This window comes from Pelophylax lessonae (assembly GCF_965119305.1).
Source record: "Pelophylax lessonae genome assembly, chromosome: 4".
Classification (NCBI taxonomy): Eukaryota; Metazoa; Chordata; class Amphibia; order Anura; family Ranidae; genus Pelophylax; species Pelophylax lessonae.
In genome coordinates, this window is record NC_138771.1 from 152827381 (window position 1) to 152844107 (window position 16727).

The 16727-nt window shown below is 46.6% G+C and overlaps 1 protein-coding gene across 1 annotated transcript in view; it reads right to left on the reverse strand.

The window, feature by feature from the left end:
* Positions 1-16727, reverse strand: part of LOC309554453 (cadherin-related family member 5-like) — an 86159-nt gene that overhangs the window by 58666 nt on the left and 10766 nt on the right. Inside the window, exon 4 of the mRNA XM_082256190.1 lies at positions 3906-3998. Within this exon, the coding sequence (XP_082112316.1) occupies positions 3906-3998 (93 nt within the window). The remainder of the gene's footprint in view (positions 1-3905; positions 3999-16727) is intronic.

Consider the following 16727-nt stretch of genomic DNA (forward strand, 5'->3'; position numbering starts at 1 on the left):
AGTATGGAACAGGCAGCACCCTCAAACCTTCAGAAGTATGAGATGAACCCCAACAACTTGGAAAGGTGGATCTCTCTCACACGTACCAACACAGACTATCCCCCAATTTAACTGATCCCCAAAGGTTTTTGATTAAATAGCGGAATAGAAAATATGATCCAAAAAAAGTGTATGTATATCACACGTACACAACCACACTAGGCCCCAATTACTATTGTTTGTACCCCTAAAAGGCTAGATGAGGAGTAGGGGGGGTATGGAACAGGCAGCACCCTCAAACCTTCAGAAGTATGAGATGAACCCCAACAACTTGGAAAGGTGGATCTCTCTCACACGTACCAACACAGACTATCCCCCAATTTAACTGATCCCCAAAGGTTTTTGATTAAATAGCGGAATAGAAAATATGATCCAAAAAAAGTGTATGTATATCACACGTACACAACCACACTAGGCCCCAATTACTATTGTTTGTACCCCTAAAAGGCTAGGAGTAGGGGGGAGTATGGAACAGGCAGCACCCTCAAACCTTCAGAAGTATGAGATGAACCCCAACAACTTGGAAAGGTGGATCTCTCTCACACGTACCAACACAGACTATCCCCCAATTTAACTGATCCCCAAAGGTTTTTGATTAAATAGCGGAATAGAAAATATGATCCAAAAAAAGTGTATGTATATCACACGTACACAACCACACTAGGCCCCAATTACTATTGTTTGTACCCCTAAAAGGCTAGATGAGGAGTAGGGGGAGTATGGAACAGGCAGCACCCTCAAATCTTCAGAAGTATGAGATTGTGTTCACTGTACCCCACAAAGATTGAGTTCACTGCACCCCACAATGATTGTGTTCACTGCACCCCACAAAGATTGTGTTCACTGCACCTCACAAAGATTGTGTTCACTGTACCCCCCAAAGATTGTGTTCACTGCACCCCACAAAGATTCTGTTCACTGTACCCCACAAAGATTGTGTTCACTGCACCCTAAAAGGATGTTGTTCACTGCACCCCAAAAAGATTGTGTTCACTGTACCCCCCCAAAGATTGTGTTCACTGCACCCCACAAAGATTGTGTTCACTGCACCCCAAAAAGATTGTGTTCACTGTACCCCCCAAAGATTGTGTTCACTGCACCCCAAAAAGATTGTGTTCACTGTACCCCCCAAAGATTGTGTTCACTGCACCCCACAAAGATTCTGTTCACTGTACCCCACAAAGATTGTGTTCACTGCACCCCAAAAAGATTGTGTTCACTGTACCCCCCCAAAGATTGTGTTCACTGCACCCCACAAAGATTCTGTTCACTGCACCCCACAAAGGATTTTGTTCACTGCACCCCAAAAAGATTGTGTTCACTGCACCCCAAAAAGGATTTTGATCACTGCACCCCAAAAAGGATGTTGTTCACTGCACCCCAAAAATTATTTTGTTCACTCCACCCCAAAAAGATTGTGTTCACTGCACCCCACAAAGATTGTGTTCACTGCACCCCAAAAAGATTGTGTTCACTGTACCCCCCAAAGATTGTGTTCACTGCACCCCACAAAGATTCTGTTCACTGTACCCCACAAAGATTGTGTTCACTGCACCCCAAAAAGATTGTGTTCACTGCACCCCAAAAAGGATGTTGTTCACTCCACCCCAAAAAGATTGTGTTCACTGCACCCCACAAAGATTGTGTTCACTGCACCCCAAAAAGATTGTGTTCACTGCACCCCAAAAATGATTTTGTTCACTGCACCCCAAAAAGGATTTTGTTCACTGCACCCCAAAAAGGATGTTGTTCACTCCACCCCAAAAAGATTGTGTTCACTGCACCCCAAAAAGATTGTGTTCACTGCACCCCACAAAGGATTTTGTTCACTGCACCCCAAAAAGATTGTGTTCACTGCACCCCAAAAAGGATGTTGTTCACTGCACCCCAAAAAGGATTTTGTTCACTGCACCCCAAAAAGATTGTGTTCACTGCACCCCACAAAGGATTTTGTTCACTGCACCCCACAAAGATTGTGTTCACTGCACACCAAAAAGGATTGTGTTCACTGCACCCCAAAAAGATTTTGTTCACTGCACCCCAAAAAGATTGTGTTCACTGCAGCCCAAAAAGATTGTGTTCACTGCAGCCCAAAAAGATTGTGTTCACTGCAGCCCAAAAAGATTGTGTTCACTGCAGCTCACACACAGAAAAATGGATGTGGATCACTGACACCTGCCTATCTCCAATCCCACACCACACAGCAATATCGATTGTAGTTTGTAGAACACAGTTTCCCTAAAATTCAGCAGACTCTGTCCCTAACAGGATTGAGAAGAGATCGTAGATCAGGATTGAGTGCAGATTCACCCCACCCCCCACACAGCAATATCGATTGTAGTTTGTAGAAGACACTGACCCTATAATTCAGCAGACTCTATCCCTAAAATGCCTACAACTCGCCCTGCCTAAACACTCCGACCTGTCCCTCAATTCTATCCGGACACAAATGGTTTTTTCCTGCCTATCTTTCCCTAATCAGCAGCCAGCACATTGATGTGTGCTCTGTCCCTTAGCTAAGCAGCAGAATGACGCTGCTGCGGCGGCTGCCTCGAACTTATAAAGACTTGGTCACATGCTTCAGACGGCCAATCACAGCTACTAAGACATTTGCAGGCATGGCTGGGATGGCTTAAGGCACACCAGTTAAACGATTGTTGATTGGCTGTTGAAAGCCCGCCATGAAAAGAGCGCCAAAGCATGCAAAACCCGGAAATAAAACGACCGAACACGGATTTTTACCCGAACATACAGTAAAGTGTCCGTGTCCGTGTTCGGGTAAAAAAAATCCAATTATTCGGTACGAACACGAATAATACAGTCCGTGTTCGCTCAACACTAATTACAATTGCTATTTAAGTTTCTGCACTGGTGTCATATCTGCATATAACTTGCCCTTTAACTATAACCTTGCTCAGTCTTTATGCTGTTTTTTCATTTACTTTGCTTTAAAAAGAACACAACGTCGTTATTAATTCTCTTTCAGCTCAATAGTGGGAGATTGAGGGACAGACTAAGGGAATAAAGTAGGGAGATCTCCATGTTGGAGTGCATTTGTTATAAGAAGGAGCGAGTTCTAAGAAGTCAATGGGTAGTTTATCCCAATAGCATCCATATGTGAAGTGTAAAGTCTGTGGACAGACCCTTTACAGGACAATCTTTACCCAGTTTATCTTATGTATAGCTCATATAAAGGCAGGACTTTTTTTTCTCAAAGAATAGGTGCAGGAACTCCTCCCTTCTGAGTCAACCCTTGACTACCCCCGAACACCATACCTTTATTCCACCACTTACCCACCTCATAGTACCACCCTTTTAGAGACTACAGAACCAAGTATCATTTTGTGGTGCTAAGTATTTTGTATGGAATGTGTTCATAATAATAAGAAAGGCAGTAAAATAGATCTAGCAACAATGGACACAACAGCGACAATAGATCCACCCCAGCAACAATGGACTTCCAGCAGCCAGCATCAGTAGACCCTCCAGTAGTCAGCAACAAAGACCCCTCCCTCAACAGTAGATTCCTCCCAGCAATGATTGACCCCCCAGCAACATAAGACCCAACCACAATAGATCCCCCACGAGCAACAGAAGACCTCTCCAGCAGCAATAGACCCCCTTCCTCAGCAAAAATAGATCCCCTTCAGCAACAATAGATTCCCTATCATCAATAGACCCTCCAGCACACCTTAGCACCCCTTGCTTGTACATACATTTAGTTGTGGAGGTGTTGGAACTGCGTTCCCCTGCGTTCCTGCTGAAAAAAGCCCTGTATAAAGGGAATTCCTACCATTTGTCAAACACTGTTTGTACTTGAGTACACTTTTATATTGTGCAAAGCATGAAAAGTTCTTATTACTTACCTCACTGATGTTCTGTGGTAATATTGATTCTTCTAAAAAAGTTGGCTTATTGTCGTTTTCATTTAGAACTTGAACTATTATCCTATACTGGATCTAGAAATAAATGACATAAATATATTATGAGAGAAATGCTGTGTCTATCATTGCTGATCTGTTGTCTTGCTGTTATGCTGATCCACTAGGAAAAGCCAAACTTTGTTATCTGCATGCTTCTCTTGCTTCGGTGACTCAAAATATTAAAGCAAGAGAACCAGCATCACACCTGGGCACTGGGCTGCTGATAAGCCAATAAAGCCAGCCCTCCTGTACCGGGCCTGGACCCCATCAGTTCAAAAGGGGGGCCCGGGCACCTGCCGAGCATGAGGGCCTGCTGTATTACTGACACCTCTTGTGGCTCCCATTGCAGTCATACCTGCTTCTCCTCCTCTCTCTTTACCTCTGCACAGCAGGAGGACTGGTTCAAGTTTCTGTGCCCCCACCTTTCCACTGATAAGATCATCCCCATTCCTCTGCTAGCCGGGCCACCCTGTGTGCTTTTTCCCACACAGCGCTGCTGGCTTCCCTCCATTTCTCTACCTCCCGCTGGCAGCAGCTGAGGGCACACATGGGGGTAATTTCAGGAGGGAGACCTCATTCACACACAGAACTATATTTAATAAATGAATACAGTTTTATCTTGTAGATTTAGCAGGGATTTTGTTGTGTTTGTGTCCACCAATATTGATTTTAGTGTATTTTTTGCGAAAAATTTTGTTTGATCATTTTGGGGTGGAAGGGGTGCCCTGTCAGGCTGTACGGGGCCCCATGATCTTTAACAGCTGCCCTGCCTGGGTAATTGGCACATTTCTGAAAGAAAAGTCTGAAATGGCAAACTTTATATTACCCTAATGATAGGTTTTCTTTAGAGGTGAGAGAACAAAGAACAGAAGGTAGAGCCGTTCAGTGAACCTAACCTGGTGAAAGCTATTCCTAAGGTAAGAATGGTGAAGAAGTACCAGCACCTTGTGGTGTTTTCAGATGCCTCTGTTAGTCTTCAGATTAATCCCTATGCCCCTGTAGAGCTCCCTTGAAACTTAAGGCCCGTACACACGATAAGAAATTCTGAAGGGAAATTTCGTCCGACGACCGATCTGCCGATTTTCGGATTGTTAGTATGGTGCTTTCGACAGCCAACTCCGACTTTTCGGCTGACAAAATCCTGATGTACTGGCTATATAATTTTTGTCCTCTGTAATACAACGTCCTATTTTCGTCTCATTAGTACAGATTTCGATGGAAAAAAATCTTAAAAGCAAGACTAGGCATGCTCAGAGACGAAAGAACACGTACAAAGCAATCCAACACATGACATCACTTCTGAAGTAGAATTCTGTCCTACGGGAAAATTTGTATGAAAATTACCTCTTCACTTTCCACATCAGACCAGCATGCCACAAAAAAATGGACGACAGATCGTTCGATAATCTGATCGTGTGTACGGGGCTTAGGCTGTATGAGTTGACTTTTGCCCATGTTGAGATTATGAATACCCACCTTTGTCAATCAACCATTAAATGTCATATCATCAGTGGACAGTGAAGGCCTCACATACATCCTGGAACTAGGGGCAGAAGGGTTCCACAGGGACATGGAATTGTTTTGAGTTAACACGGGTAATAAGAACCACCACAAAGTACCACAAGAAGCACTGATCTTACCTTTGAATCAGACTCGGGTTCATATACTTTTTTTTTCAGTGTGATTTATTGCAGAGGCGTAATTAGAACCTTCAGGGCCCTGGTGCAAGAAACTATGAAGAGCCCCTGGACCCCTGGCCAGGGCCCTTTCCTTCAAGCCTGGGGCTCTTCCCACTGCTCTTTGGACCCTTTACTCTCGTAGCTTGGCCCTTTATTACGGTCCCGCAGTGGGACCCTTTCACAAGTCCTGCAAAGACAGCAGAACACAAGTGAACTGGATGGGAGGAGTGGGGGGGGGGGGCAGCATACAGAATAACCAATCTCCTCTATTTTCCTCCTGCAGCTACAGAAGGAAAAAGGAGGACAGTGATTTCTCTTCATCCTGCCCCCACTGCCCCTCCTACCCAGGTGTACAGGGGAGCCGTGAAGGCCCCCTGGAGCATGGGGCCCGGTTGCAATTGCACCCCCTGCAACCCCTGTAGTTACGCCCATGATTTATTGATATATATATGTAGCGGGGTTAAACATGCCTAAAGACACTGTTTGATATGTGGGAAGGAACTAGGCTCCCTCTAGTGGTAGCTGCATGGAATTTCCCGGGCTGTGACTTCCTTTTCACAAGATGAAGAAACTACATCTCCCAGGCTGCTTTGTAAGATCCAGGAACTAGGCTCCCTCTAGTGGTAGCTGCATGGAATTTCCCGGGCTGTGACTTCCTTTTCACAAGATGAAGAAACTACATCTCCCAGGCTGCTTTGCAAGATCCAGGAACTAGGCTCCCTCTAGTGGTAGCTGCATGGAATTTCCCGGGCTGTGACTTCCTTTTCACAAGATGAAGAAACTACATCTCCCAGGCTGCTTTGCAAGATCCAGGGTGCACGGCTGCACCGCACGGCACTATGGGGGAGGTTATTTAAAGGAAGAGAGAAGCGCGCGAAGGGGGGGGGCTTTTCTGCGCTGGACTCTGAGGAACCAGCGAGCGAGAGTGAAGGACTGACACTGGATATTGGGCCAGAGCCTTTTAGCCTGGAGGGACGACGTGGAACCGTCCCATCTCAAGCACGAGGCACATTCCTGGAGGTCATACTGCTGTTTGCCGAGACCGGAAGTCATCCGCCAGAAGGACCCCGCGCGGCTGGCATATAGCCAAAGGACTGAGACCGCAGTGGAAGCGCGCGAAGGAGAAACTTCTGTTGGTGAGAGGGCACATGCCCAATAACTGACTTTATCTGCTGAAGAGACAGTTTTATCTACAGATAGCGGTAGCGCAGCAGGAGGTGATAAAACCCCGGGGTTTATCACCATACTCTCTCAGGAGACTCATAGACAAACAATAAGGTCTGTAAAGGAGTCGCCAGAGGCTTATCTCTCTCGCAGAAGTTATTGCTCAGTTACGCAGACACCCTGCGGTGACAACTAACAGCTCGTTGTTTTTTCTCTCTTGATCTTTATTCCTAATCTGGATTACAAATGAGCTCTATTCAATAACCTTGCTAGCGAAGATCAACAAGAAAGAAGAGAACTCTGGGGGAGGGACTCAGATAGGCCCACCTACCTGGTACTGTGTCTAGCCTTAATGCAGGAGGAGTGTGGGGGCATTCTTTTACCTTTTTAAAGCTGTTTTAAATAACCTTTTATGGACTTGTATTGTATTGTATTGTATCTCCCCTATTCAATTTGATACATAGTAAACTAAGTTTGGTTAATTACAATCTTGTGCGTTGTTCCATTGTGTCACCCAGAAGGACTACTATTCAAGAAGGTAACAAGGTATTGTTGCATAGTGAAGTATTGTATTCCAACCTGTGTATCTATTTGATAGTCCAGTCCTATTCTGGGTCAGTTGTGCCTGAGGAGGGATCGAGCCAATTTGATTGGGTTGTTAGGCAGGGTGTAGACCCAATAATATAATCAGCAGCTCCTGCGGGGGTGGTGCTACACGTGGGGGCTCGTCCGGGATTTCTACAGTCCTGCAATACAACCCTCTCAGCCATAGAATCCCCTCCCACGCAGAAATGGATCCTGTCGCTGCTGCTGAGTGGTGCAAGGAAGAGAATGTCATAGTGGAAAATGGCCTGGTGGTTGAAATCAAGGGAGAAGCCTGGACTGAAGAAAAGCTCCTCCCTGTTTTGAGGGCACTATCCACAGACAGGAAATTTTGGGTGATTGACATGAAAACTGACACCACTGTCCCACACACGTATGCACTGTGTGAGTGGAGGAAGGGGGTCCCTGATTATTTCAACGGAAACAGTGTAAAAACTACTGACCAAACAGAACTTTTCCTGATACATCCAGGAGTTCCTATTGCGGGTCCCTCATCCACCACCCCTGGGGTATCCAGCCAAGAAAAAGGTGTCCAAGAAGGGCATCCTGAGTCATCACCTTTGTCGACTTTTAGCTCAGAACTGTGTGCTGTTCTTGGGGAGATTGTGGCAAAATGTAGTAGGGACTCCTCGAGCTATTTGATGACTGGATATAGGAAGCTCCGGACATTCTCTGGGAAACAGCCTGTGCCTTCAGCAGAAGATGGGTTCGAAGAGTGGTTAGATACCGCCACTCAGGCTTTGGAGGAATGGGAGGTACCAGAACAGCACAAGAAGCAGAGAATCACAGAGAGTTTAAGGGGACCTGCATTAGAGGCCGTACGTAATCTAAAGCTTAGCAAGAAGAACTGCACTGCACAGGATTATTTGGACATTCTGCAAGATGTGTTTGGTCGGACGGAGAACGCGGCTGAACTTCTCTACCAGTTGGACCACTGTTATCAAGAAGAGGGGGAGAAGTTGTCCGAATTCATTAAACGTCTGGATAGGATTATCCACCAGATTCTGTTAAAGAAAGGAATAGACCACCGGAAAATAGATGAGACTCGTGCACGACAGGTTCTGAAAGGGGCTCAACCTTTAGATCCCATTGCCATACTGTTACGAACTCGTCGAGATGGCGGCATTCTAGAATACCCCGATCTGATTCGAATGGTCAGAGAGGAAGAGGTTATGTTGGACAACAAGAAGAAAAGTCGGCAGTTTGACTCAACTGCCCGGGTTGGAGTGATAAGTGTGGAAGAGGGTGACTCTCAAGTTGAACTCCTAAAGACCCAAGTGTCTCAGTTGATAGAAATGGTGTCCATCCTGACTGGTCAGGTATCCACTCTACCCAAGGGGAGTATATCGGAGAGGCCAGATGAACCTGTTAGTCTCAGCACAGATCCAGAGCCACGGCCTGCAAGATTGTTAACTTGTTTCAACTGCGGGGGAGTTGGGCATGTTAGAAGGGTATGTCCCAGCTCAGGAAATGCTGCCGCGAAACCTCGCGAGCCAGCGGGAAACTTCAGAGGACACCGGTGAAGGAGTCAACCGGGTGTCCGCCAGTCTTAAGGGACTCCAGAAGTGGTGCAGGATCAGGGAAACTGAGTCAGGGGGTCAGACCCAAATATAATACCCCCAGTTCTAGACTCCGGGTTACTGAGGGAAGGAAGGTCAATGCACACCGGGTTCAGCGGGGGCCCAGATCAAGGAAGAAAAAGGAGAAGAGGGCCAGGGTACAGAGAACTGAATCAGACAACCAGGCTACATCAAGAGAATTCCCAACTAACTTGGTCGGGCCCTCCCCAGTGGTCTCGGTTCAGGTGGAAGGAATTTACACAAGAGCCCTCCTTGACACAGGGGCCCAGGTGACTCTTTTGTATAGAGACTTCTATGATAAATATCTTACCCATCTACCTTTGCAGAAGTTGGAAGATCTGGAGATATGGGGTATTGGGACCCAAAAGTTTCCCTATGACGGGTATCTGCCAATCAAGTTGACCTTTGATCCATCAGTGGCTGGTGAAGCGGAAACCTTCGACACCTTAGCGGTGGTCTGTCCTCGTCCACCAGGGGCCAACAAAAGCTCTCTCATCGTAGGAACAAACACTGACCTGGTAAGGCGCCTTCTGATACAACTGGTCCAGGGACAAGATGCTCAGGCGCCAAGGATCCATCCCATGCTACGGCAGGCCTACCAACGATTAGTGTTGGAGCAAGAGACCCCCGCAGAAGGAGTTGGACGACTCTGGAAGCTGGATAGAGCAGAAAAGGTCTTACAGCCAGGAGAGGTGGCCTGTTTTAAGGCTTCTGTTAAACTCACATGGCAACAGCCGGGTCCCTTCATCATCTTTGAATCAGGTCAAAAGGAGAGACAGAGAGGGATAGAAGTGATCCCTGAGGTGATCCCTTTGAAGGTGTTACAGGAAAACCGTGGAAGGGTTTTAGTGAGTGTCAGAAACACCTCTATTACACCAGTGAAGGTACCGGCTAGAGTGCTCCTGGGCCAAGTCAACCCGGCTACCCCAGTTGCCCCCATTGATTTCAAAGAAAAGGAACAGGGTGAAGCGGTTATAGAGGAGCTTTGCTCTGGAAACGCTGCCCTCCCGCCGGAATGGGTGAAGAGGGCCAAGGCACAACTTGCTCGATGTAGGGAAATATTCTCTAAGGACGAGTTTGACGTGGGATGTGCCAGGAGCGCCACTCATAAGATCCGCCTGAGTGAGGACAAGCCTTTCAGGGAGAGAGTCCGGCGAGTCCCCTTAGGTGACTTAGAAGATCTACGTCAACAGCTGGCAGAGCTCAAAAAGATCGGGATTATCCGAGAATCCAGGAGCCCGTATGCTTCCCCGATAGTGGTAGTCCAGAAGAAAAATGGATCTTTGAGGCTTTGTATCGACTACCGAACGCTGAACAGAAGAACCATCCCAGACCAGTATACCACTCCTCGAATCGAAGATGCCCTACAGAGTCTGTCAGGGGCGAAGTGGTTCAGTGTGATGGACTTAAAGAGTGGGTATTATCAGATCCCCATGCACCCTGAAGATCGGGAGAAAACAGCCTTCATCACCCCTGTGGGGTTCTTTGAGTTCAATCGCATGCCTCAGGGGTTGTCCGGGGCCCCTGCTACCTTCCAAAGGCTGATGGAGAGGACCGTTGGAGATATGAATTTGATAGAGGTACTGGTATACTTGGATGATGTTATCGTGTTTGGCAGAACTTTAGAAGAACATGAGGAGAGGTTGGAAAAGGTCTTGAAGAGGCTACATGAAGAAGGTCTGAAACTTTCTCCTGAGAAGTGCCAATTCTATCAGTCCTCGGTCCATTACCTGGGCCATATCGTGTCTGAAGAAGGGGTGGCCACTGACCCGGACAAGCTGGATGCTGTTGCTTCCTGGCCGAGACCCACAAATGTGACCGAACTCCGGTCATTCTTGGGCTTTTGCTCCTATTACAGGAGGTTTGTGGAGGGGTTCGCCCAGATTGCCCGACCCCTAAATGAGCTCCTGAAGAATGAAGAAGATGATGTCCCTGAGTTGGTAAAGCCGGCGAAGTCCACCATAGGCCCCCGGAAGGCTAAGGAATCCATCCAGGATCAGTGGACCCCGGAATGCGAAGGGGCCTTTGTCCAGCTGAAGGAAACCCTAACCACTGCCCCTGTGTTGGCCTATGCGGACCCCACAAAACCATATGAACTGCATGTTGATGCCAGCCGAGATGGGCTGGGGGGGGTACTTTATCAGGAGCATGAGGGTCATCTGCGACCTGTTGCCTATGTGAGCAGAAGCCTACTGCCTGCTGAAAGGAATTATCCTACTCACAAACTTGAATTCTTGGCCTTGAAGTGGGCAGTGGTTGACAAATTGAAAGACTACCTGTACGGAGCTGAATTCATTGTCAAGACAGATAATAATCCCCTCACCTATCTGTTGACTACGGCCAAGCTGGATGCAACAGGACATCGATGGTTGGCTGCCCTCTCTAGCTTCAATTTTAGCCTGAAGTATCGGCCAGGAATCGGAAATAGGGATGCAGATGCCCTATCCAGAAGGTTGCATGTTCCACAGGAACCTGCGGAAGAATGGACTCATTTGGCTCCAGAAGGGGTGCGTGCCCTATATCAGGGAACTGAATTTCGATCCCGAGGAGGGTCAAGAGCAGAAGAGATTGGGGTTTCGGCTATCGGAGTACCCAAATGCTACTGCCAGGTGACCCAAGTTGAAGGGGAGGGTTTGCCCCGGCTGTCCAAAAGGGACTTGCGGAAGGAGCAGTTGGAAGACCCTTTGGGAAAACTTCTCTTGGAAGCCCTGGAGATCCAGAGCCCTGAGTTGCTTCTAACTGACTCCCCTCAGGGGGCCCGTCTGTTGCATAGAGAGTGGACCCGGTTACAGATCAGAGAAGGAGTGGCCTACCGGAGAGGTCCATCTGAAGATCTGGAGGAGAAGTGGCAACTGTTCTTACCAGCTAAATACAGAGAGGGAGTTCTGGCCGCTCTTCATGATAATCATGGCCATCTGGGGCCCGAAAGAACCTTTCAGCTTGTCAGGGACAGGTTCTACTGGCCTTGTATGAGGGCCGAAGTTGAAGGATACTGTCATTCTTGTGTCCGGTGTATACAGAGGAAGACTCTGCCACGTCAAGCAGCCCCAATGGGCCATCTACAAAGTCAGGGACCCATGGAGCTGGTGTGCATTGATTTCCTTTGCTTAGAGCCTGATCTGAGTGGCCAGGGGAATGTCCTTGTGGTAACAGACCATTTTACCAGATATGCTCAAGCATTCCCAACAAGGGATCAGAAGGCCTCAACGGTAGCCAAAGTTCTTGTAGAGAAGTTCTTTGTACATTATGGGTTACCACAACGCCTCCATTCTGATCAGGGAAGGGACTTTGAAAGCAGACTGATCAAGAGACTGTTAGATATGTTAGGCATTCAAAAGACTAGAACCACTCCCTACCATCCACAGGGGGATGCCCAGCCTGAACGATTTAACAGGACTCTTTTGGATATGTTGGGGACTTTGAGCTCAGAGAAGAAACAGCATTGGGGCAAGCACGTAGCTGCCATTGTGCATGCCTACAACAGCACTGTCAGTGATGCTACTGGATATTCCCCTTATCGGCTGATGTTTGGAAGGGAGGCTCGGTTGCCAGTGGATTTGGCCTTTGGCATTTCGCCTGATCATACCTCTTCAGCATCGCATAGAGGATATGTGGACCGACTGCGGAAGAGTCTGAAAGCGGCCTATGACAAGGCTCAGGCCACATCTGATCAACGTGGACTGCGGAATAAAAAAAATTTCGACCTAAAAGTTCGGATCCATGACCTGCAACCAGGGGACAGGGTTTTGTTGAGAAACTTGGGTGTCCCGGGAAAACACAAGTTGGCAGACCGCTGGAAGTCCCAACCTTATGTTATCTGCAAGCAACTGCCAAACCTTCCTGTGTACCAAATTCGGCCTGAAGGAAGTGTGGGTCCATTGAAGGCTTGGCATCGGAACCATTTGCTGCCTCTCTCTGAAGCGGTTCGTATGCCCCCTGTGGAAGACTTGTCAGAGGCCCCTTCGACTTCTCGCCGGTCCAGACCAGTTACCAGATCTCAGACGACGCTCCCAGATGAGGGAGAGGGAAGTTCTCCATCTGAAGATTTGGAAGATGAAGAGGAGGTACCCGACTGGTTGTGGTCATCTCAGTTGCCAGAACCCACACCTGCCTCCCTGTCTTCATCTGACTTGGCTGATAGAGGAGCCCTTCGGGCAGAAGCCCCTGAATTCATACCCTTTCATATGCTTCCAGAAGAAGCAGCTGAGGATGAAGATCCTGAGGAGGAGGTTGCACCCTTCTCTGAAGAAGAACTGACCTCTCTTGAACCATCAGGTTCCTCTGTGTTGGAACATGAGGAGGGGGACATTGAAGAATCCTCAGAAGTGCCTGATCCTAGCACCTCTGAGAGCATGCCTCCACGGGAACAGAGGGAAAGGAGAGTCATTCACCCACCTAAGAGACTGACCTATGATCAATTGGGTGAATGTTCGGAAGAAGCTGTTTTTACCTCCAAAAGATCTCCTGACCAGCCTAGTTCCTCCACTGTAGATTTGGTGGGGGACAACCCTAGCTCACCCCCAGGCACAACTGTACAAGCCACCCAAGTTTTGGGGGGTCTGTGAGAGATCATGAGAACAAAGTATTGAAGTAGAAAACGTTTGCATTTAAGTTTGTACATAAGGATATTGGGTTTGGCCATTATAATAAGCACAGTTTTTGATGTTCACAATTTGGTTTACTTTGTGAGTTAATGTTTGCGCACATTTTGTTGCTCTGACCTCACTATATGTTTTTTTCTCTTTCTCACCTTTTGATGTTTTTTTTTCAACACAAACTTTAAGATGTAAGTGTTTAAGAAATTGCAAAGGCACATGTGCTTTTTAAAGGAGCACTATATAAAAGCACTAGAAATCAGCACTATATTAACACTGTAGAAATCACTTATTTGTTTATTAATTGCACTTTATCGTTTTACTGTTGCACTGCTATTAGAATACAAAGTTGGATGTATTCAGATTGACTTATTTCAGCAAAATGTTAATGTTTTTGTTGTATAATGCCAACCTATGCACTAGGGTACATACTGTTGACCTCTTTGGGGACCAAAGTTTCTCAAGTGGGGGGAGTGTGTAGCGGGGTTAAACATGCCTAAAGACACTGTTTGATATGTGGGAAGGAACTAGGCTCCCTCTAGTGGTAGCTGCATGGAATTTCCCGGGCTGTGACTTCCTTTTCACAAGATGAAGAAACTACATCTCCCAGGCTGCTTTGTAAGATCCAGGAACTAGGCTCCCTCTAGTGGTAGCTGCATGGAATTTCCCGGGCTGTGACTTCCTTTTCACAAGATGAAGAAACTACATCTCCCAGGCTGCTTTGCAAGATCCAGGAACTAGGCTCCCTCTAGTGGTAGCTGCATGGAATTTCCCGGGCTGTGACTTCCTTTTCACAAGATGAAGAAACTACATCTCCCAGGCTGCTTTGCAAGATCCAGGGTGCACGGCTGCACCGCACGGCACTATGGGGGAGGTTATTTAAAGGAAGAGAGAAGCGCGCGAAGGGGGGGGGCTTTTCTGCGCTGGACTCTGAGGAACCAGCGAGCGAGAGTGAAGGACTGACACTGGATATTGGGCCAGAGCCTTTTAGCCTGGAGGGACGACGTGGAACCGTCCCATCTCAAGCACGAGGCACATTCCTGGAGGTCATACTGCTGTTTGCCGAGACCGGAAGTCATCCGCCAGAAGGACCCCGCGCGGCTGGCATATAGCCAAAGGACTGAGACCGCAGTGGAAGCGCGCGAAGGAGAAACTTCTGTTGGTGAGAGGGCACATGCCCAATAACTGACTTTATCTGCTGAAGAGACAGTTTTATCTACAGATAGCGGTAGCGCAGCAGGAGGTGATAAAACCCCGGGGTTTATCACCATACTCTCTCAGGAGACTCATAGACAAACAATAAGGTCTGTAAAGGAGTCGCCAGAGGCTTATCTCTCTCGCAGAAGTTATTGCTCAGTTACGCAGACACCCTGCGGTGACAACTAACAGCTCGTTGTTTTTTCTCTCTTGATCTTTATTCCTAATCTGGATTACAAATGAGCTCTATTCAATAACCTTGCTAGCGAAGATCAACAAGAAAGAAGAGAACTCTGGGGGAGGGACTCAGATAGGCCCACCTACCTGGTACTGTGTCTAGCCTTAATGCAGGAGGAGTGTGGGGGCATTCTTTTACCTTTTTAAAGCTGTTTTAAATAACCTTTTATGGACTTGTATTGTATTGTATTGTATCTCCCCTATTCAATTTGATACATAGTAAACTAAGTTTGGTTAATTACAATCTTGTGCGTTGTTCCATTGTGTCACCCAGAAGGACTACTATTCAAGAAGGTAACAAGGTATTGTTGCATAGTGAAGTATTGTATTCCAACCTGTGTATCTATTTGATAGTCCAGTCCTATTCTGGGTCAGTTGTGCCTGAGGAGGGATCGAGCCAATTTGATTGGGTTGTTAGGCAGGGTGTAGACCCAATAATATAATCAGCAGCTCCTGCGGGGGTGGTGCTACATATATGATGCTGATAAAACTATTGGTCACTTTTTGCTGTAGGGGCACAATGGCCTCAATGCCACTCCCTGGATGTCTCAAACTCATGTATCTGTATCCTTCAGGTACATGAATCTGTCATAGACACTGACATTTTTATACCTTTATAGCATTGGTTTCTTACTGCCTTGGGCCAAATATAATCTTTTTTTATATATGTCATCTTTGATTTAAAAAAATATAAAAAAAAGCATTGTGAAACATTCCTTGCTACAAATACTAGAATGTAAATGGGTTTTATATGTGTCAAGGAAGTTGAAAGGCTCCTTTCAAGGCTGACACTTACAGCTGTCAAAGCTGATGGGGATTAGTTCCCTAATCCCTATCAGATACACTCACTTTTTGATTAACAGCAGGTAGTGGACAGATGATATAACCAATAGCAGGCTTTCAAATAGCTATGGATCTGTCTGCTGTCAATCACACAGGGATGGACCTGATAGGAAATTAGTGTCTCTAAATCCCCATTAAGCGTAGATATTGTCATATAGAAAAGTAAGTACACCTCTACTTTTACCGCCACTGAAATTTGAATCTAATATTCCAGATTAGGTGCCAATAGTTAGAACCCTCTTAGTGGGTGGGGGTGAGCTCAGGTGTGTTCAGACACGCGGTGAATAACCTGATCTATCCCACCAGGAAGCTATTACTGTGGACAGCCAATAATAAGTAGGGGGGGCATTCTCACCTCACATCTGCACATATACAGGGGTTGTGGGTACATGTGGCTTCAAGGCAAAATAATTAGACCTTTCTAAGACCCTCAGAAGCAACACTGTGAATGCCTATGAGTCTGGCAAGGGATTTAAAAAGATTGCCAAATGATTTGAAATTAATCATTCCACTTTAAAGAAAATAATCTGCAAATTGTGAAGACATACAACTGCTAATTTTCCAGGACTGATTAGCCCAGCAAACTCAACCCAAGAGCTAATTGTATGATGCTAAAAGATGACCCCAAGACTCCCAAATGTATTTTGAGGTGATCAGAATAACTCTTGTAACAGTTCTGTGTCAACGTGTATTTGTCTACAATTAGAAAGAGATTGCAACATTTCAACCTGCATGATAGGTGTGTTAGGAAAAAGCCTTTTCTGCCCAAAAAAATATTAGAACAAGATTACAGTTTGCTATTGAACATATAGGGAAATACCAGGCCTTCTGGAACAATTTACTGAAGACTGATCAAAAAAAAAAAAA